This window comes from Phodopus roborovskii, unplaced genomic scaffold (assembly GCF_943737965.1).
Source record: "Phodopus roborovskii unplaced genomic scaffold, PHOROB, whole genome shotgun sequence".
Lineage (NCBI taxonomy): Eukaryota > Metazoa > Chordata > Mammalia > Rodentia > Cricetidae > Phodopus > Phodopus roborovskii.
In genome coordinates, this window is record NW_026126407.1 from 53625080 (window position 1) to 53648701 (window position 23622).

A 23622-nucleotide genomic window follows, 5' to 3' on the forward strand; every position below is an offset into this window, starting at 1 on the left:
CTATACATTATGTGCATTTAAGTGAGTGCTGGGTTATATTTTGTTGCCAGTATATCATTGAATATATTTAGGTCTCCACAGTAAAAGTTATAATAATAATCTCTATTTTAAAAGTATACATCATTAGTGACCTCACAAGAAAAGATTATAAACTGGACAAAGTAACAGATACCTGTCATCACAGATATCAAAAAGAAAAAAAAAAAAAGATAGATTGAACCTCAAGTAACAGAGAAAGACTCTGTATTTTTAAAAACAAACTTCAAATTACAAAACAGTGTATTTCATGAATTATTCCAAATCTGATCCTGCTTTAGGAGGGGAACATCCTAGGATCATATTGAAATAACTTCAAAATCAGTGTATCTTGCATTGCATACAAAAAAGATGAGGAAATTAGCATTCTTTGAAACACTAATATCAGCTGAACACTTGGGCTACAACCTGTTAAGTGTCCTTCCTTACCTGAACTACCACAGCCATCTTAGCTGCCCTGTGTATGTCTCAAGCTTTTCTACCCAGCCCATTGATGCTTTATACCCAACTGACTTTCTAAGGCACAAGTCTGACTTCCATCTCTGATGCTCTTCCAAGACCTCCCATTAAAGCATCAAATACAAACTATTTGCTCTTTTTTTCCAGTTTCTCTTCAAAGCTTCAACATGCTTAGTTTCTATCACACATGTACACACATGCACATATATATGGCTCATAAATCCCCATTCCCTGTATTCTTTTGTGCTCTGGTGCCAATATGTTTGATTTTCCTCTCTGTTGAATTTCTTACAGCCCACTCATATTTCCCAAGATTCATCTCAACAGAGCCTTCATGAGCCATTTTATAGATTTTATATCTAGATTCAGAACCTATTATGCTGCTGTAATAGTCTGTGCTTATAAACTCTATGACACTTTGATCAGTAATTTTCTACATTCAAATTTTAATATCAATTTAGAGGACTTTTCTGAAATCTGAATGCATATTGTTGTGCAATGACATCACCATCATAAACAAAGGTATAATTATTATCAGCATTTCTCATCAAGAAATATATATTTAATTATTGAGTGAATGAGTGGATAGATAGAAGAATGGATTGATGAATAAATGGATGGATGGATGGATGGATGGGTTGATGAATGTAGTAATGGATAGGCAGATACATGGATTCATGACATGCTAACATGTATCTATATGGTTTATATAATGATCCAGTTCAGTTGATGGCCTTGTGGAGTAAGATGTAACCCTAAATAGCTTAGGCAGTCTGCATCCTGAATTGTGTTCAAGGCTCTTTTCTGACCTCATACACAGGGATTGTCTGTACTCTATAATGTATTTGTTCAGAGTATGTTTCATATTTTCAGAAGGATGCCCAGTACAAACATTAGTCACTTGCAGAGTTACAATGAGATTTTAAAAGCTTTTTACCTTCTCTTGTCCCAAAGTAGACACTCTAGACAGGTTCTCAGAGGCCTGGGAACTTTGTCAGATCCAGTAAAGAAAAAGTCACATTATGAATTCAGTGGACTTCTATGAAAGCTGTCTAGGAGTTAATGTCTCAGCTCTGCAGAGACAGTCATGGAAAATAGAGGACTTTCCGGACAACAGAGAGGACTGGGATGGAAATCCAGTTTCATTGGATGTATCTCCATGAAAGCATTTACAAAGATTTTCATCTTTGGGGCCAAGATGGCAAATGGCTGCAGTGAGAAGCCAGGGCTTCACATTTGAGTGGTCTGAGTTTGGTCTCAGCTCTGATAATGGACTTGACAGTGACAAGTCCAGAGACAACTTACAGAATCTGAACCAATGGAAATAAATAGCAATGTTCAACAACAAAGTAATGGAGGAGTATCTCAGCATTAGACACTAAGGGAAGCACTAAGGAAGGAATACAAAATGGAAACAGGGTGAAGGTGGGAGGAAAGAAGGGATATAAATATAGCCTGAGCCAAAAATGTCAGTTTCAAGATTACATTCTAGTAGCCACATTAAGGCAAGTAAACCAAAAGTAGTTATGTTTATTTTTAGTGTTTTACTTAATCGAATGTAGCTTCATATGTAGCCAAGAATATTTTATTTAGTCTCATGTATGTACTCTGTTGTCAGTGCAATATATGATCAAGATAAAAACATTAGAACTTGTTTGTATTATCTTCATTGCACAAAGTCACTTCCCTCTGTGTGCAGTTTACATATAGAATACACCTCATTTCAGACCAATTCCATCTCAGTTATCTGATGCCTCTGCATAGCTAGTCATTGCTCCATTAGTACAGAGTTACTCCTTGCACAGATCTCACAGGCTGAAACTATCCAACTTTCAGAACAGTATCTATTCTCCAGAGAGCAAATGAGGTCATGGTGAAGCTGCCCTATGCCCCAATTTGCTTCTCCAACGTGTAAGAGTCCAGCAGCTTTCTTAAGTGAGTTACGTGGTTGCTTTGTTTCTGTTGTGAAACATTAGGCTTCATGAGGTAGGGAGTGATTTCATTCAGCACATTGTCCAAGGATAGCACTAAGAAGGTATGTTAGTGTCCTAAGTTTGCCCTAACAAAGAATCACAAATTGTGTGATTTCAACAACAAAAAATCTATTGGCACACTGTGTTCCAAGCTCAAAGTCAGAAATCAAGATACTGGCCAGGCTGTTTCCTTGAGAACTGTGAAGAAGAATATCTCTGGTCCCTCTCTTTCATCTTCCTGTGGTTTGTTGGCATGGTTCCACTTGTATAAAATCACCCCTACCTCTACCTTTATCCTCATGCATCTTTTTCCTTAAGAGTATCTATATCTCAAAATCTCTCCCTTGTATAAGATACAGTTGCACAGGGCTAGAAAGTAACTTAGTTGCCATAAGAGCATGCATTCATCTCCAGGAACTACATAAGAAGCTGAACACAGTGACATGCATCTATAATCCCAGCACAAGGGAGGCAGAGGTAAAAGGATCCTTGGTGCTTTCTGGTCATCAAGTCTAGCCAATTTGTGAAATTCTGGTTCACTGAGAAACTGTGTAAGAAAAAAATAAAGATGGAGAAATAAGTCAGGAAGACACTTAAAGTAACCTTCTGGCTACTGCATGCACTGATATACATATGTATACACACAGACACAGACACACACACACACACACACACACACACACGAATGCACACACATAGATGCAGTTATATTGGACTAGAACCCATGTGATCCTTACTCTTTGGTGATCTAGGCCTAACTACTACTGCAGCTGTAGTGGCTCCAACATCAATATGTAACTTTGAGTGTAAAATAATTCAACCTATAAGGAAAGTTTGAAGAATTTAAGTCAAGTGGGTGAACATAGAATAATTGAATATAAAGAGAACATCTCAGCTACACAGAGAGATCCCAGGGTTGCTCCATCCATCGTGAAGATAGACATATTGGTAATCAAATGAGACAAACCATCCAGCAAGGGGAGCAAAGAAGTCCACAGACAGAATGCTCAATTCAAACACACACTGCATGAGCAGGTTTGAAAATATTACTGTTGCTTTCTGATGGTTTTGAATTGAATTAAATTTCAACTGGCCTCTGTTTTCTCAGGCATTGTGGTCTCAGATTTTTTAGATGTACTAACTAGAATGTCACTGTAGGTTGCACACAATGATTTGCATAGACTCTTGAGCTGTTAATTTCTCAACAAAATTGCTTACTTCTGGGCTGTTTTCATCTTCTCTGCCAATAACACAAACTTTTTCTAAGTTTGTAGAAATACCTGCTTTCCTTTGGATTTGCCTTGATTTTGTGCAAAACTCTTTCCCCTTAAGTCAGTGGAGCCCTGTACTTCTCAGCTTCTGCCGCCCACCCTGCTCAGTGTTCCAATAAGCAGGTGTCCTCAAAAGACCACACACCCTCAGCTATAGAAGAATAGTACTGATGCCCTGATCAACCCTGTGTGAATCATCAATGAAGTTCCCATCTCAACTGATACATTGGCGTGTGTGTGGGATTACAGAAGTACTGCGAGTAGGGGCAGACTTAGTACAGGACTTAGGAAGATGAAGCTCATCTCCTCAGTCCCGATGAACACGTTTTAAAAATAGTTAACTGGACTCATGCTGTAGCTGAGCAATGGAGTGCTTGTGCAAAGGCCTGGGTTCACACTTACTACAGAAAAAAAAAAGAAGAAGAAAAGAGAAAGAGTGGGGGGCTTTATCTATTGGCATGCATACGCTCAGCTGTGGTGTACAGAATGTGGAAAGTCTGTGAAGTTTTGGTCCGCTTTGGTTCTGATACGTGGATGCCTATCACTTTCTGCTTCAGTTGTCAGCTTGTCATAATGTCAATGTTCATCTTCCTTACTCCCCTACTCCCTGCATGAAAGTTACCAGGAGAGTTAATGGGATCCAAAACCTCATCAGGAATGCACGACTATTATAGCTATACTTGTCAGGTGATGTAAATAGAAAACATAGTCTTAGACATAGAATATACCTAGAGTTCACTTTAAAGTTCCAGCATCATGGATAAACTGCCTGGCCTTTGAGACTTTAGTGAATGAACTGCTCTTGTCTACTTCCCTTAAATGGGTATGGAAGATGCTTACTGCCCACCTCCCAATTTTCAATATAGCATGTAATGCTCAGGCAGGAAGATCATGTGGAGTTGCTCCCAGGATCCTTCCATCCCACCCTTGGCTGAGATGTTATGAGGATGTCAATGGGGGAAATAAATAGCCCTGGTTGTACATGTTTAAATTGAAGGACTGTTTCCTCTTTATTAAGTGTCAAGCACTTGAGTGGCTTTGCATGAGAATGCAACAGCAGAAAGGTGGTTTTGTGATCACATCTCCTGCTCTTGCCTTCCTCAATACTGTGACTGGCTTTCCTCTGGGAAGTGTCATTGCTGAATTTTCTCTGTATTGTGACCAACATGTGGAATCAACTCTGTAAGACAGATTTGGACCTCTACCTTTAAGATCCTCATGTCAGTCCAGTATGTCAAAAGACAGTCCCAATATCGCCTTTTACATCCCTTCTATTCATACTGCTACTCCTTCTGTGAAATACATTGCCCAATTCAGCATCAACTCTGTCTTCCATTTACAGTTTTGTCAAAATACTTCATCCCCCATTCTATTTCTTGCTCATTTTTCAACTCCAGGCTTAGCCATCATCTCTTTTTCAAGGACGTTCTTGACCATTGGAGCTCTTTTCCTTCCTCCTTTCAAGACATGCATCTGATTGCACAGAAAATCCCAAGTCTATCTCTGGGGTCTGGTCTGGCTGCATCTCAGAGGTATCTGGCCCCTAGCTACACCTTGGAAGATGTGGAGTAGTGAGCTGCTGAAAAGGGTTGTGTGGAGTCTGTCTTGCTTCTTGACTAGGTCATAGCCCTCACTTCCTGGCAGTCTCTCCTGGTTTCATTTCTTCTATGTCTGATAATAATTCATTTTATGACAGCCTTTTTTTTTCCTAGCTGGCAGACTATTAGAGGCTAAAACTTATGCAATGCACAAAGAAAGACAAGGTCATACTTTATCATCTTTGCCTGTTACAATAACCAGATTAGACACTTTTCTACAAGTGAGGTGAATACCAGCCAATTGATATTTATCATGTCAAACATCTTGATTACAAATTGCCGGTGAACAAGAGGGAAATATAAAAGACCCCTATGACAAGCTCCTTCCCTTAAGGAGTATATAGTTTTTCTGAGAGCCCTTTAATATCCATGTTAGAAATTGGGTTATTTAAAATTAAATCAAATTTTACTTTTATTAAACTCCTCACAGATAATATGAGAATGATAGATTGCCTTAATCACTTTTTCTAGTGCTATGAAAAAACACCCTGGAAGAAGCAACTTAAAGGAGAAAGGGTTCATTTTGGCTCACAGCTTGAGGTTGTAGTCCATCTTGGAATGGAAGTCATGTTAGCAGGAGTGTGAGGCAGCTGGCCACATCGCATCTGCAGTCAGGAACCACAGGGAAATGAATGTTGTGCTCAGCTTACTGTCTGCTTTTTATTTACTCTAGAGCTTCAACCCATGGAATGGTGTCAGCTATATTTAAACGGAGTCTTTCTACCTCAGTTAACCAAAACTAGACAATCCTTCAGAGTCATGTGCAGAAACTTGTTTCTGTGGTGAATCTAGACTCCAACAGGTGGATAATTAAGATTAACTGTTACCAAGGTGTTTGATGAGTCTTAGCTTAGTCATGTTTCATCAAATCCACATAATAATTGGCTGCATTTATGTATCCATCTTTGAGAGAGGCTTGCTGGAAGATGAAGAAGAAGTGTTGATTATTGGCTATGTCACATAAACTTTCTTGTTGGTTAGGAATGTTTACAGTGGATGATATGAAGAAATATATCTGGAAGGCTCCATGCATTTCCTTGTATGGAATGTCTGTATTCTCCTTTGATGAAACAGCTTATTATACATTACATCATCCCAATGGGCTAATGTATTTTTCTCTGTTCATCGGAGTAGCATAAGGTCTCAACTGTCCCAATGACAGAAACTTGATGATTTTTTTTTGGTGGCATTTCTTGTCAGTAGTACTTTTCTCCCACAGTAGTACTTTTCTCCTTCCAGGTTGCTTGGTTTTTGTCTGAGTGCTTTCCCTTTTTCTTAATAAAAATATATGTCACACTCACAAAATCTTGTTCACTATGAATATATAGGTGGCATTGTTACTGTCTCCATATCATATCTTCATGGTAGCAACAAACAAGCTACTAAAGCCAGCTTAGCAATGGTAGAGGTCATTTCTAGTCATCTTGAACATGGAGTTGACACTGATGTAGTGGTGGTAGCGATAGCAGTGGAGGTGGTGGTGACAGAGGTAGGGGTGGTGAAAGGAGGTAGATTGTGAAGATCTTTTTAGAGCTGTGATGTCCTTCATATCCAGGACAGAACAATTTTTACTGAATTATTATTTAAAGTGTATTTATCAGGGCCAGCAAGATGAATTAGCAGGTAAAGGCACTTTTGCTATAAAGTCCTGAAGATCAGAATTCCTTTCCTGAACCCATATAATAGGAGGAGGAGGGAATGAACTCCACAGTGCTGTCTTTGGACCAACACATGCACACCATGGCTCCCAAACATTCGCATGATAAATGGATAAACATTTATAATGCAATTTATCTGTCCCTTCCCTTCTGAAAACATTTTCCCCAATGTTCACTTGCAAAATTCTACTTCCTATATTTTCAACTGCCTTTGTGTCCACATGGCTATATTCATAATGGTGGTGGGCTGGTCTACCTGTCACTCAGAGATAGATGGTGATGGCATGATGGGGTTGATGGAAGAACAACCAGGGCAGCTGAAAATCCTCTCACATAACTATCATGACATCCACAGCAGTGTAAAGGAATGATCGTGTCAACTCAATTTCCTGCTTCTGACACTATGTCAAAGTGGCAAGCAGTTCCCCAGGGAACACTGAGTAGACGTTTACTAGAACAACCTTCTTCAACATTGTTTTGGAACTTTCTGTGTCTCTATACTAATTTTAAAATAAAACAATAAAAATGATAATTATTATAAGGTTAAGCTCTGGGATCAGAATTATATTAGATCAATTTTTTTTTCTCACACCTTTGCAGTGATCTCTTGAGAACATATGTGATATATATAAGCTCCCCATATATAAAATGCAGGCAACATCTGTGCCTGTACTATACAACTGTGGGGTACATCAAAAGAGTGACATGTTTAGATCATTTATGACAATAAATTATGGTGAGAAAACCCTTCTAATTATATCCTTACTAATGCTTTTAGCAGCATCACCATCATTTGTAACTACCTTGAATTTTGGTGTTTAGGATAGTAGGAATAAAATTCTATGACTTTTTGGTAACCTCCAACTTTGCCTTATAATTAGTGACATATTCCAGGATTTAAAGATATTTTTCATTGAATAGATCCAAAATATGTTTGTATTTGCCATCCCTAGTCAGAGCACACAGAGATCAGCTGTAGACAGTAAGGAAAGATGTGTGGACAGAGTCTGTTTGTATCACCTTCCAGCATCAGCCTTAACTTGCTTGTCTGAGAAGGGTGTGCTAAGACTGCTCACTCACAGAGATCCCAAGCAAATGAACTTTGGTAGTGTATATTCAAGGAATGTAGCTTCTGCCTATTGCCCATAGTCATGAAAGGCAGTAGTTCACACAGGTAGTTTGTGGGATGTAGACAGATCCAATGTACATTCTGTCTTTGGAGCAAGTCATCCCATAGTACTACATTTGGTGACTCCAATGCAGTGCAGAGCAGCAATGGATGGCGTTTACCAGGATCTAGGTACTGTGCAGGTAAGAGAATGTCTCTGTGCATATAGAGACAGAAGCATGACTCATCTCTCAATCCAATAAACATTTTGAATGTTCATGTGAGTATCTGTTCATTTTTATTTGTGTGCTATCACACCCCAGGAAGCTTTAGACAACAGGTATGAAAGCATAGAAGAGATTCAGGGAACTTAACAGTTTGGTTGAGCCCAAGGTCTTGCACATGCTAGGCAAGCACTTTATAACTGAGCTTAGGAGTCACTCCACATTTTATGCAGGCCAGGCTGGCAATGAACTTGCTATCTACTGCTTTAGCCTTCCTAGTAAGCAAAATTACAGGACTGTTGTCTCCCCTGCCTAAATAGGCTTTCTACAGATGAAGGCTGGGTTCCCTGCACCCTAGAACAGTAGTGAGCAGGATGAGGAGCCCTCCCTCTTAAGTGCTTAATGCTCGTGGCTGGAGTTTCACATCCATCATGACATTGCTAATCTTTTAAGAAACACACACTTTCCCCTCCACTTTGGAAATATCACCTCTGAAGCAACCTTCTCTAGGTTCCTGACTTGAACAGAGTGCCATAAATATTTGATGATTGCTAACTTTTAAAAAGTGGAGAAAAACAACCTCTACACCGCCTTCTGTAACTCCAAATGGAAAAATCAGGCTGGAACATTTGGCAAACATGACACCTCATCTTTGCAAGCCTGCCGCCCACTCAGGCGGTTTGTGTTTCTGAGGCTGGTGTTTGTCAGCCGTGGCGAGATGGCTTCTGTCCTCTTGAGTTTCCAAGTAGAGGCTAGGGAAGTGAGATGAAACAAATTGCTTTCCCTGGAGTCTCTGGTATATATTATTGTTGTCTCTGCTGCTGGTTTGCTATGAACTCTTGACCTAAGAGCAGCGAGCATCCCAGCACTCTGTTTAAGAAGTGCTTTCCCACAAGCTAAAAGGGTTAGGGTTCTAAATCCTGTCTGTTGGCCATGTGGAGGTTAACTTTGGATTTATTTCTGACTGTTTAAAAATGAAGCATATAGGAGTCTGACAGGCTAGGTGAGCTTCACTTACTAGTTTTGTGAGTGTGAATGCTTCCATACCCTGTAACAGTGAGGATTGCCACAGGCACATTTGAACTCATATTCCATGAGGTAGGCGATGTTTTGTTGAATCTTCTGTCATCAGTATTTAAGACAATGCACAGTGCAGTTAATGCTCCAGAAAATTTCTTCTGGGGGCTATGGATATGGATCTTTAGGCAAAGTGTCAATAGGTGCCTGAGCACTAGAGTTCAGATCCCTAGGATCCATACAAAAGCCAGCTGTGGATCATGTGCCTATAGTCCTAGAACCAAGGGTCAGAGATGAGATGGTCAGATCCCAGGAGTTTACTGACCAGCTAATGCAGCTAAAACAATGCCCTTTAGGATCAGTGGGAGGCCCTATCTCCTAAACTATGGTAAAGAACAAGAGAGGATGATACCCAAAGCAGAACTCTGACGTCTACATCTATGTATGTATGAACACACAAATGTCCGTATGATGCCCCCATTCATCAGTGTTATAATATAAGTTATTGCACCTACACTTTGAAGGATGCAACCTATCTTCTGTTAGTACAGTGAACCAGCATGTTTAGGGAGCCCCATGACAGTACTTGGCATGGATCCCATCCTCTGCCATTCTGAGGCAACAGCTTTGTTGTAGGCCTTTGTGATTTGATGATTTGGAAAAAATCCCCTAGTTCTTGATGATCCCAGGTCAGTGTCCACTAGTTTGTTGATTGATTCTTCCTGAAGCTTGCTGCTTTACTTGGTTATTTTAATAGTTATAGTGTTGTTGTTTTGTTTTGTTTTGTTTTGTTTTTACAATTCTCGTCATCATTCCCAGGGAGTTTTCTGCTTTGGACTCCCTGCTCCTTTCCCAGGTTGGGGGCAGAAGTTTGGCTTTGTAGTTACCAGTAAGGACAGGAATCACTGTCCTCACATGCTGAGCTGGAGTCTGTCAAGGACAGATGTGGGTTCTCTAGAGTAAGTTCAGAGAGATCAGCCAGCACATCCTTTCAAGGAGCCTGGGTGCTGCTGATTTTAACCCTTACTGCCTGGTTGGTGTGTTGGGGGTTAGACCCAGGGTGCAGTTGAAAATGTAAGAATGGCAAGAAGATTTTTATCTTATACTTTTTCTTCCAGCGCTAGATAACTGGGGACTTTTTTAAAGTTATCAATCATCAAGGTATTTTTTCTGAATTAGTGCACAAGAAAGATAGGGAGGTTGAAATCTTCCAGGCTTTCCTGGCCCTCACCTCCTCTCTCATATAATTTAATTACAAGGGCAGTCACCTCAGAATCCCCATCCACTCCCTCCATCACGCAAGAGCTCTTTTTGCAGCTAAGTGTCAGTGATAAACAGCTGTCCACATGAAGGTGCATGGACCCTTGAAACCACTCTTGATGAGCAGGAAAGACATGGCCAAATATAACTGACGTTGTTTTGACATTTCTCTCTGATTGTTCTGGATTAAATAAAGGAGGAAGAACCAGATATCTGCAGCTTTAAATAAAGAGGCTGGTTTGGGCACTGAAACTGGCTTTGAGAGTGCAGGAGGGAATGTTTTATATGACGTTCATGTATACTCATTGGAAGAGAAGATCAAACAATGAGACAGAAGGAACAAGGAGGCAGCAGGAACCCTGTGCTGTTCCATTATAGCATGGACAATCATTTTTATTGCATGCATCATGGCTGGGATCTGGGGTCCTGTGGATTCCTTCACTTACAGCATGTAGACACACAGAGTGCTTATCTAAGTTGTATAGGGACAGAGACAGGGACAGTGTTGCAGTTCAGGCCAATTCACTCCATATGAGTGAAGCTATCTGATAATTTAATTTACACAATGAGCCTCATTCAAGGTGCTTTGTTCCTTAATTTCAATTAGGGTTTTAATGTTTAAAATATTTTAATCTTCATGATAATACCTTGAGCTCACTCTGTGGTTCTCATTTCACAGAAGCCAGTGGCAGGAACTTACTTAAGGGTACACAGCCAGCCTGCCAAGTGTCTGTCCAGTAACCTTTGGTGACCTCATCATATGATTAGTTTACAATTAACCACACAGCCTTATTACAAACATTTCACATATTCTTTTGCTATTTTCTGTGCATGTGTTTGTATATGGGTATGTGAATGCTAATGTATAACACACACACACACACACACACACACACACTTATGTGTGTATAGGAACATGAGGGGGAAGAACTTGGGCATGTGTGTGTTTATGCTCCCATGGTGTACACCAAAAGACAACTTTAAGTTTATTCCTCTGGTACTCTTCACCTTATTTATTCAGACAGGTCCCTCATTGGCTAAGAAGTTTTCAAATAGCTTAAACTGGCTAGGCACGAAACTCAGAAACCTGTTCCTGATCTACAGCACTGAGACCACAAACACACACCACCATGTTGGATGTCTTTGTTTTGTTTTTTTTGTGAAATTAACTCCAGTTTTAACATTTACAAGGTACATGCTTTACTAGCCATGCCATCTCCCCAGCCCCATTATGGTAATTGTGGAATTTTTTTAATTTGCCTGTGACTTTCTCTTGATCTCTTTGAGCCTCCTTTATCCTTCTATCACCCTCCCTGTAGCCCCAAACATTCCTCCTTCCTTTCTCAGAAAATGAAATAAGATACTAGCAAGCTCCCCAGTGGATTTTATAACTTTGCATATCATATATTTAGTTTAGTAATGAAAAATTCCAGCTCCAGGCTATGCATAGAATAGCATTTCTAATGTTTTTTAAATAGCTATTAGTGTAGTGGAGCTCTGTGTGTGTGTGTGTGTGCGCGCGCGCGTGCATGCGCGCGTGTGTGTCGTTCCTTCCACTACATAATCATCTGCTCAGTGGTGCACTCTAAAACCCTGAGCAGCCGCCAGAGGAGGAGCAAGCTGTGATTGATGGGCCAGGCCTCCCTTGCAGAAGAGTCCCATCTGGGGCTGGTTTTGGATGCAGTCAGATGTTGAGGGGGAGGTCAGCCAGGCAGCCTCCATCAACACCCTGATCATTCTCACAGTGCCCAGCCTGTACACCCTTGTTCCTCATCAAGGCTTGCTTTAGGCAGATGCTCCGTGGTGTGGGATTAGAACAGCTGCTAAGTTTATGGAGGACAGATCATGCAGCATGGTGCAGCAGGTATTTTGAATTTTCACTTGAAACTGTGATTTGAATGGAGCAGAAGCATTGCCTTGTGTTTTTTCGTGCTAAGTCTGGTATTTTTGGAAGACAATTTTCATTTTGCATTATGCTTGGTGAAAGGACAGGAGAACTGTGGAGTGTGTGTGTGTGTGTTGTGTGTGTGTGTTGTGTGTGTGTGTGTGTGTGTTGTGTGTGTGTGTGTGTGGTGTTGTGTGGTGTGGTGTGTGTGCGTGTGTGAATATATACATGGGGATGGGGAAGCAGGTGCTCTTTGCATGGGTCTATGCTTGTCCTAGGACCAGCAGGTTAATGGTGTCATTTTGCATTTTTCCTCTTTGTTTTATTGCCCCTGGGGCATGATGTGTTTTAGCCTGTTTCAGTGCAGCACAGGAGCCTTTCTCTGAATATGTGCAATTTCCTGCCAACGACGTAGATCAGAGCAGACCAGGTTGCTGAACTCAAGTAAAACAAACTGTCAGCAAGACTGAGAGCTGCAGGCAGTCACTGAGGATAGGCGGGCTCCTCCAGAGAGCTTACCCCAGTGTGTGCTTGTCTTGTTGGGAGGGTCTTGGGATAAGCAGATGCTTCCTTTGGCCATGTGGACACGTGTAATCAGCAGGCTCATTAGTTCTTGACAATTCCTGTGTACTTCATTCTAAGAGCTACGGTAGTACACACACACACACACACACACACACACACACAAACCTACTTGCAGAAAAACATTTGGTTCTTCTCCGGTCTACCTTAGCAGCTATGCAATCAGGCACTTTCCCTTCTCAAGCCACAGAAGGACTATGACTGTTTCTCTATTAAAATGTGCTCTGCATTAGTTTTCAAGCCAACATGTTTTGCAAAGTCAGCCTGACTGATATGTTTGTTCTTGTGTTTCTCTAGTAAGAGTTCTACTGAACCACTTCGAGAGATGCACAGCTGAAAGAGGATATCTGGGGCTGGGTGGAGGGTGGGGAGGACAACAGGAACAGGACTCCATCTCCTGTGTCCATCTCAGAGACAACATTGATTGTTTCTGGTGCCTGAGAAAGTACTCTGCATCTGAGGTGTGGCTCAGTGAATGTGTGCATACATGAAGCTAAATAGATTACACTGCCTGTCTTAAAATAGCAATAATATTCTGTCTATTTCATGCTCCAGTAAAATACGTAAATTGAAATGACTTTTGGGGATTTTTCTCTTTAAAGAATAAGATTTGTTTGCAACTTAATAATCCATTTGCTCTTGATAAACAAGTGTTAGAAGCCCTGTAGAGCATCCTGGGTAACACTGGACTCCATGTCATTGAGCAGGTTTTGACTTGATCTGATTGATGGAGAACTTAGATCTAGGAGAAGAAGGAAATTTCTTCAGAATTTAATCCACACTTCCACATAGCTTTCCTCTTCAGCATTGTGGGTTTGAAAACACGAGAGATCCTGACCTCTTCCCACCCACCCTCCCCCTTTCCTTATATTTAGCAGCAACCTAAGAATGTCTTGGCAGAGGAAATTGGATGTGAAGTTTGCACAAGCTCTTGGAGTGCTTGGTTGGTGATGTGGGGGATACTTGCAAAGCAGAGTCACCTCACTGTCAAGGAGGGACACCCACAAGCACCCTGACTGCAAATACCCAGAGCTCTCTGTATGTTCCATTTATTTAGGGAAAAGTGGAGGCTTGGCATTGGTATAGGAAAGGCAGCTTCTGCAAATGAATGTCCAACCAGAACATTCTTAACATTTTACCTGTCACCACCATGCATAGGAAAGTGGCTTTAGCCTTCTACTGGTATCTGGTTCACATACCTGGAATTTGCCCTGACCTGAAACAGAAAAGGTGCCCTTATCATTCATGGAATTTTCTAAGAAGATTTGTTTCAACCTGAGCTGAGAACCTAGGAGTATCACTAGGTAGGGAACAAAGACATCTCTCAAGTCATTTGAAGGTGAGAAATACTTCCATAGGAAGTACAATGATCTTAATTAAATATTAGCTGTAATTAGCCTAAAGTGCAAATGTTGAGAATATTAATTAGGGTCTCTCTGGAGCAGCTGTCAGTGTTAATAAGTAACTGCAGGGGATCTTGCCAACATCTGCTTGAGACCTCCAGGTACAAGATGCAATACAGAGCCCCAGTGTACCTGGACACTGTTGTCCACTTGGTTTTCACTGACTTGGTCCTCATAGCTAGGCACCTATGTCTACCAAAGTGACATAGATCTTAAGAGCGTCTGCTGCTCTGGGTCCAGGGACACTGTTAGCTTGTCCTTGCCTTTCCTATGACAGGCTCAGAGTACTCTGGATACAGGTTTCAAACTTGAACTGGCACAGAGGTCTCCCATACTGCTGTGCCAGCAGGTATACAGGGTCATCTTCTGTATCTGGAAAACAGAGTTAGAGGTACCCTGCATCCTCAACTCCATACAGAAGAAGGTGAGATAGGTTGGAGTACAGAGATATATGTTACAGAGAGGGGTGTGATCATTTTCCAGACTCAACTGACCTCTGAAGCAGATGACTCACTCACAAAACAAAAGGGGAAGATGGGTCTTAATTCAGCTCCTTGCTTTCTCATGAATGGTCTCATGAATCATTTTTTTTTTAATCATTTCTAGATGAGACATTTCTGACTACTAAATTAAGTAGAGTAGGGGTCTAGTACATGCAAAGGATTAATTTTGGACATCAGCATTATTAGCCTTTGGGGCCCATGAGTGGCCCATTGGGAGTTTGTACACTACTGGGACTTGGCAGTATCAATGTTGTTCAAGAACTAAATGAGAAGAACATAGCCTTTCTGAGCTGTGACAACCAAAGTATCTCCTGTTATTGCTTTGCATCCCCTTGGAGAATCGATACATTAAGAACTGTTGATATGAAGTACCAATCTGAAGGTGAAGGGTGATGGTGCTCAGCTTGTCCTCTGAGTACCAATGAGTAAAAAGGATGGTCTGTGCAGTGTGTGTGTGTGTGCAGTGTGTGCGTGTGTGTGTGCGTGTGTGTGTGTGTATCCATCTGAGTTTATAATTACTAATCTAGTGAAGGGAAGAAAATTGTACAAGAGAGACTCTAACTTATTCTTTGTGCCCCCATCACTATTGTCAATGTGGAGAAGCAGACAAGATTAACCCTTCTTAGACAGAATATGCCCCCTTTCTTCTCCTCCTATGTGGCTGATAGCTTCATATCCTGCCAAAACTCTGTGTACAATAATTATTTCTTAGCTGGGTTTCCCTTATCTAATGCTATTCTGCAACAGCTGCTGGAGAGATTTTCCTACACAGGATCAGACAGCAAATAGTTTAGATTTTGAGGGTCATATGGTCTCTGTAACAACAAACCAACCCTGTATTTGTTGTACAAAAGTGGTGTAGGCAATTGGTTAAGCAAATGAACCCATTTATTGGATTATATGCTCCCCATAAAAAACCTTTATTAACAAAACTTAGCAGTAGTGCAGGGTTGCTCTGTCAGTTGTTTGCCAAGCCAACCTCTGTAGGAGAGCTTCTATGGTTCTCCCAAGAAAAGCACTTAAGTTATCAACAAAACAGCACAGGATGGGCACACACACATTGGGTCTTTTGGATCTTAAGGGACAGAAAACCACCATAAGGAAGATAATCGCTGAGCTTGATGGCTCATATCTATAACCTCAGGTAATCAGAAGACTGAGATAAGGCAAGTTCAAAGCCTACCTGGATGACTTTGTGAAACAAAACCCTGTCTCAAAAATGAAAAGTAAGAAGATAATGGAAGGTACAATTCGGTGCTAGAGCATTTGACTAGCATGCATGAGGTCCTGGGTTCCATCACTGTCACAAACAAAAGAATAAGAGGAAAAAGAAAGGAAAGGGGAAATACGATTTTAAAAGTTTGAGTTATGCACAGTGAAGCTGCTCTGAGAAAGTAAAATGACAAATGGAAATGATGGGTTAACAAGTCATGTGTGGTTCTAGGAAGATGCACTTAACTGAAATCTTTTCATAACACATAAGCACACAAACATGTGGGCTAATGGTAACTACACAGAGGTATTGGGGAAGCCAATTATCGTGAGCACAAGTACCTTTTCACATCCTCTACATGTATAAAAACATCAAGTTGTACCTCCTAAATGCATACATTTTTATGTTAATGTTAGCTTAGTAAAGCTATTGAAAAAAAAAAGAGTATATATTCCCTTTAGTAACTCAAACAGTGCTGTTCCTAACTACCCAATGCAGTTAGATCCAGTCTTGACATGATGTCACCAAGACTTGGGGCTTCCCCTGTTTCCCCCAGCTCCTTGGCACCATTTTGCTCTGTATAACCTCATCTTCAGGCAGTCCCCTTTCCAGTGGCACTGCTTGGCAGCCCCAGGCTTAAACTATTTTAACAGTTTTCCATTATTTCTACTTCTATATCACAGTGGAAAGAAAGCTACTCAAATGCTAAGACAATATCCTAGACTGACAGGAACTCATTGGTATGACTAGGAAGGAAGATGAAGAGTTAGCTAAATAGATGAGCATGAGGCTACACCATGATTGACAGCTGATGACATGTGGTTGACTATGGTGGTAACTCAGAGACCACCCAGAACAGAGTATAACCACTTCCATATAGCATGAGCTGAGGGTGAATATCCACCAGAAAAGAAGCTCAGGTGTATCTTTGAAGAATTAAGGTTAGAATGTGAGTATCAGTGATAGTAAATGTCCTCTTCTGGGGTTTGATGCTCTTATGCAGCCACCCAGCTTCAGCCAGAACCAACCTACTGCTGCCCCCAGTGCTATAGGAAAATGGTCAGAGCAGAAAGATGTATGTCCTTTTCCACACCCAGTGAAACAGATGTTGGAACTGTTACAGAGGAAGAAAAAGCCGGTGGGAATGCATTCCTTGTAAAAGTACTTAAACTTATGTGAAGCTCCCTTCCCTTGTTAGTGCCATCTTCAACACCACAAATTAAGGGTCCCCTCTAACAAAGGCATGGGTTCTGTGTCTGCTTATTGCTTAAGTTACTGTGGCAGAGGCTGAGGTCTCCTGTAGATGGCATATATTGATGTGTGTGCCCTGCAATCCTTGCAGGAGGACAAAAGTCACATGTAACTGTCCACAGAAAGGAGAAGAGGCCACTGTTTGCTGAACTTAATTGCCTGCCTTCCTTAATTTCTTTCTTCCTTCCTCCCTCCCTGCCTTTCTCCTTCCCTCATTCCCACCCTCCCTCTACCTCCCTTCCTTCTTGACTGTACACCTGTATCTCTTGAGACAACTGAAGTTTTGGACCTCTGGTCTTCTGCTTCTTATGTACTTAGCATATGTGTGTGTGTAGTGTGTGAAGGGTATTGGAGTTATGGGGGTGGAGGTGGAGGGAGGGAGATGTTTCCAGAAATGGAAACATTTGAATGCAGGTTTTTAAAAAATTTCTTTTGACTTGACTGTAATTATCATACTGCATGTTTAGGCTGTAACCTAAGGCTGAATTGTTATATAATGCCCTACACACACACACACACACACACACACACACACACACACACACACAAGCTCTCTCTCTCTCTATCTCTTTCTCTTTCTCTCTCTCATATTATAAAAAGACAGGATGAAGGGGGCACTGATTAATGAGGCTCAGAGTTAAATCTAGCATCTAAAAGGGAAAAAGTAGGGATATAACAGGGATTCTCTAAATTAAGGCCTAAATTTTCATTGGCTGCTTTTATCACAGATGTGAACATAACAACCACCATAACAATACCACACACACAGAGAGAGAGAGAGAGATCTTTACCAGAGTCCTTCCAAAGCACCTAATATTTTAAATCAGTCCAAATGCTTCTCTCAGGCACACACTCCGTGTTCTTGGCATTGTATCAAATTGGGACTCCAGTGTCACCATAGATAACACAGTGTTAGCATCTTCCAAAATTGAGGTAAAACAAAGAAGTTCTGCCGGTGGTGGACAGGCCCTCAGCCAATCAGGTGGACAGATCATAGGTCTCAGTAAGTTGGATTGAAGCCTTGGGGAAAGTGAGTTCATCATTGTGTGCCTTGATTTTTTTTTTTCATCTGTAGATCGAGAATAATGATGACTGCCGTTTGCTCACATTGTCTTCCTGAAGGTGGACTGGGATGGTTGCTTTTGGGCTGAAGTCATATGCTGGACCCTAGGAAGTGTGCTGTAACTTGAGTCTTTAGACTCTTGTGAACAGTTCTGTTTGCAGAGCATTAATAGTGTTCTCTTCTCACCTTTTTTTCCTCTCTCAGGGTAATCAGGAAGCAGCGGCCGCCCCTGACACAATGGCTCAGCCTTATGCCTCAGCCCAGTTCGCTCCACCTCAGAATGGCATCCCTGCAGAATACACGGCCCCTCATCCCCATCCTGCGCCAGAGTATACCGGCCAGACCACCGTCCCCGACCACACATTAAACCTGTATCCTCCTACACAGACGCACTCGGAGCAGAGCGCTGACACAAGTGCACAGACCGTCTCCGGCACCGCCACAGTAAGTGCACTCTGCATCCTGGACCTGAGCAGGTGCCCCAGCCCTGCCGCTGGTAGTGAACCATGTAACCTGTGTTCTGGGGATCTTGTCAAGTAAAGCAGCTCTATTCCTCTCCTTATACTACCAGCTTCCCATGATTTCCTTAGTGACTGGGTACCCTTCCTTATTAATTAGAACATGTTCCCATTTGCTGTACTTATTGGATACAGGCATCTGTTTTCCTGTCTCTAAAGTGATGAGTTCAACACAATGCTATCCCAGTAGAAAGTATACTTTTAAACTATTTCATGGAAATGTGGGGTTCAAGGGATATAGCTCAGAAGTAGAGTACTTGTTTGACATGTCTAAATTCTTGGGTTTAGTATCCAGCACTACAAAACAAGCAACAACCAAAACCACAATTTGGACATATAACTTAGCTACCACAAATGTATCCATTTAAGTGTATGATTTGCTGATTTTAAGACAATTTACACAGCAGTGTAACCGTTACCAAAATTTTATTTTAGAACTTTTTTTTCTTACCAACCTTAAAACAAAGCTTGGGCCCATTTGCAGGTCAACCATCTTTATTCTTGGGTGAGTACATTTGAGGCTCATTAATATTGTATCAATGTATCCTTAGTTTGTGATGTGTTGTTTGTTCATTGGATCGAGTCAAGTAATCAAGGATGGCCTGCAGTTTTCTATGTGGGTGAAAATGAGCTTGAACTTCCAAGCCTCTTCCCTGTACCTAAGTCCTGGGGTTGCAGGGATGCCCTACCATGTCCAGTTTCTGCAGTGCTAGGAATTGGAACCCAGGGCTTGGTGCATGCTAGGCAAACACTCTTCTAGCCAAGCTACACCATCTAGTCTGTGGGAGTTTGTTCCTGACACATAAGGAATGGGTAGATGTGAGGAAATATTAGTTGGGCAGGAAACCTGTTAACCCTTAAGAAATATAAACAGAAAGATGGACTTGATAGGTAAGAATTAAGCAAGCAATCAGAAAACAGAGACAAAATTTTATAACTACCCTATGTGAAACTAGTATAGTGGGATGGTAATCAAACATGACTGTGGGAACCATTAATTACATTAAAATTAGATGCTCTTCTGTGAAACACCTATAATAATTAAGGGTCCATAAACTGTATAGTCCATATTGTGGAAAATATCCTTTGCAAAATTCATTAGAGATACAGATTCACATAAGGTCCAGCATTTTACTGGTGTAAGGCAATGCCACCTTTTCCTTCCACCCTTAAAGGCCTGGGAACTCAGAATGCTGATATTGAACATACGTGTGTTGGGCACATGTATAAGCTTCCATCTTTATGTTGCTAAATACCTATTTCATTGCACAGACATACCATAGCTTGTTTCTCCATTGTGCACAGATATGTGGATTGTTCTCCATGGCGACTCACAAAATATAAAACTAATGTGAACACAAGTAAGCATACCAATTTCAAAACAGAAGAGAACTATAGGGAACTCTAGGTTTCAAGGCACAAACTGAGACAAGAACTTTCTTAGGACATTCATTTTCTAAGTGTGTATGACCTTCGTTTTCTCACTGTAACAACTGGGAGTGAGAAGTGGTATTGGGGAATGGGGCAGTGTGATTTGGAATTTGGGCAAAGATGCCAGGAAAATGCTCTGAAAAAAAAAATCTAGAATATTTGAAATCATGGATATCCTGAGTTTAGAAAACATGGTTATGTGGTAGGGATGGCCATTGTTTTTGTCTTCTCTGGGCATACTTAAATGATGCACACTATGGAAGAGGAAGTGCTAGAAGATAGACATTATCTTTTCTGCTTCAAGCAGTTATATGCAGATTCTTTCCTCTCTTTGGCTAAAAAGGAAGGTGCTTATATGTATCTGGGTATATGCCCATGCAGAAGCTAAAGGAAGACCTTGAATGTTCTCTATGGCTCTCTATCACAGTCTCTTGAAACACGGCATATCGCTGGACCTAGAGCTTACTGTCTTTTCAACTAGGTTGGCAGGCCACCAAGTGCCAGCAGTGTTCTTGTCTCTAGCCCCCACTGCCCTGATGACAGAGGCACACTGTGGTCACACCTGGCTTTTTTATACATGCAGGCTGGGAGCAGAGCTCAGGTTTCCAGGCTTATGCACACATGATCCTGCCTGCCGATCCGTCTTCTGCCTTAATTACCTATTTTTGAAATTTTTTTCTAATATAAATATGTCTATGACAATTGTCCCCATCTCCCTAGATCTTGATAGAGTTGTTTTCTCTTCCTCTCAAGTTCTGCACTTCATATGGATGGAGTTACACTTCAAAGTGGGTCAAAAGGATGCTTCTCTTGGTGCTGCGTACAGTCTTATATTAACAAAATGTTACTGTTGAGCAGAGCCTATAGGGAAAAAAAGAAAAGGTCAATGTTGGGAGAATAGCTAGGTTATTCCTCATAGGAGAGTGTTACTCCTGGAATAGCCATCCTTAAACATATATATCCATGGTGTTTAATGTCATTTTAAGGACATTGTGGAGGCCATGTTTCTTGGAGGAACCTGAATGGTTTAGGGTAAAAGAAAACATCCATCCATATGGTGGCCTCCAGGAACATCTAATATATGCATATGACTTAACAAAAATTGTAAGAATTTGAAACGAAGACAGTATGCAACCTTGAGCTCCCAACCAGAGCCAAGCAAGGCATGAACAGAAAAGCCTTAGCAGGTCATTTCTTCTGGTCCCCAGGGCCTGAGACAATTCCCTGCAGGACATTTTCTGCTGAGTTTCTATTTTGTACAGGATTCCAAACATATCCCAGATCACAGTGCTGACAGAGCCATTGCTGCATTCTCCCTGATACTGTTTCTCATGAGGCATTTTACTCTTGACATATTATAATTAGAGATTTGTGAGTGGAGAATTCTCCATGTATCTCCAATAGCAACTTGACTTCTATTTTTAACACTTGTTCTACAGTCTGCCTGTCTCCTCCACTTGCCCTCCCCTCCAAACTTTGATGGGATGAAGAGCTTGGGTGCCTGAACTGAGTTTGCAGCATGCATTTTCTGACAGGAAGAGAAACCATGTACAGAGCCTCTTGCTTTTAGTGCCAGTGCTAGTGATGTCCCCAGATTGTGTTAATGTCATCAGGCAGGTGAGAGATGAGATGATAAGGCCTTACTCCTGACTTTTGGGCTAATCCAGGGATGGTATATGCAAACAAACAAACAAACAAAGACAAAATCCTGATTAAGAAATATCTTATTTTGTTCATTAGCTATGTATTGTTCAAGCAATTAAAACTTAAGGTTTAAAAAGTCAAGCATTGATTACATTTTTTTCTTTATGCTGAGGAAAATTCCCAACCTGTTTATGTGCCACATTTTCTTTTTCCATTCATCTGTTGATGGACTTCTAGGCTGGTTCTATGTCCTGGCTTTTGTGACTGATACAGCAACAATCATAGTTGTTCATGTCTCTCTGTAATGTGACAATAGAGCCCTTTAGATGTATGTCCAAGAGTGGTGTGGTTCTAGTTTTATTTTGAGAAAACATCATACGTATTTCTGTATGAGCTACACAAAATTACAGTCCCACCAATAGTGAGTAAGAGCTCCCTCCTCCTTCTTGGAAAATAGGGGATTAAAAAAAATCACTGTTATATACAATAATCCAAACTCAGAAAGACAATTGCCATGTTTTCCCTCAAAGTCAGCACCTAGATTTGAAATTGTGGCTATGCATATGTTTGTGTTTATAAAATGGTAAAGGGAATGGTAAAAAGGGAAGAAAATTCTTAAGGGGATAATAGTGGAACTTATTTAGCATAGAAGCAGAAATACTTAGCATAGGAAGTGGGAAATATTTGCAGAGAGGAAGGGAACCAACGAGAGGCAGGGCAAGAGACATGCAGGGTGGTAGTGATAGTGGTGGACATATTAGGACAAAGCATAATGGCATATACCTAAGAAAATGCCACAGTGAAACCCATTACTTTGTGTATTAACTTTAAATCTCAATTTAAAACTATTATTAATGATCAAATCATCTAGGACTAGAGAGATGGCTAAGTGGGCAAAGCACATACTTTGCAAACATAAGAACCTAAGTTCAGATCCCTGAACACTTATAAAAGCCAGAAGTGGTACAGTGAATGTATAATCTGGCACTGCGGAAAGGAGGGGCAGAGGATTCTAGAGATTCCCCTACCTGTCAGTCTACCTAACACAGATTTCCAGACTTAGTGAGCATCCCTGCCTCAGCAAGGGATGTAGGAAGTAACTGAGGAAGACATTAGATTTCTGCCCCTGGTCTTTTCAATGTATCAGCGTGCTTGCATGCATGCACACACACACACACACACACACACACACACACACACACACACACACAAAACCATGTGTGTAAATATATATAAAGTCCATTACTTTGAGATGTACAGGGGAAAAAATCTAAGTTTGTTACATCCATAGCCCTAATTAATAGGGACTGCTGCCAGAGACAGGTGCTACCAAAATCTCTTTTCCTTTCCAGACGTGTTTTATGCATAAACAAAGCCAAACCACCATCCCTCTCTTGCTGACATTTGTAGCTCTGTTCCTATGGTCTATTATAAATCCAATCTATAAATCCTTTAACCTCTCCCCAGCTCAAATTCTTGAAACACTGGAGCACAGATCCACTGAGCACCCTCTTTAGCAGTGCTT

At 41.0% G+C, this 23622-nt stretch overlaps 1 protein-coding gene across 21 annotated transcripts in view; it reads left to right on the forward strand.

Annotated features, from left to right (window-relative positions):
- The window catches only part of Rbfox1 (RNA binding fox-1 homolog 1), a 1049790-nt gene that overhangs the window by 859458 nt on the left and 166710 nt on the right, over positions 1-23622 (forward strand). For 20 of the 21 annotated variants that reach the window (XM_051181369.1, XM_051181375.1, XM_051181367.1 and 17 more), the window contains one exon: positions 18709-18948. In XM_051181369.1, coding sequence (XP_051037326.1) covers positions 18709-18948 — 240 coding nt within the window. Of the gene's footprint in view, positions 1-12325; positions 12469-18708; positions 18949-23622 lie in introns of those variants that run through there. The other variant, XM_051181377.1, reaches the window with a different exon arrangement.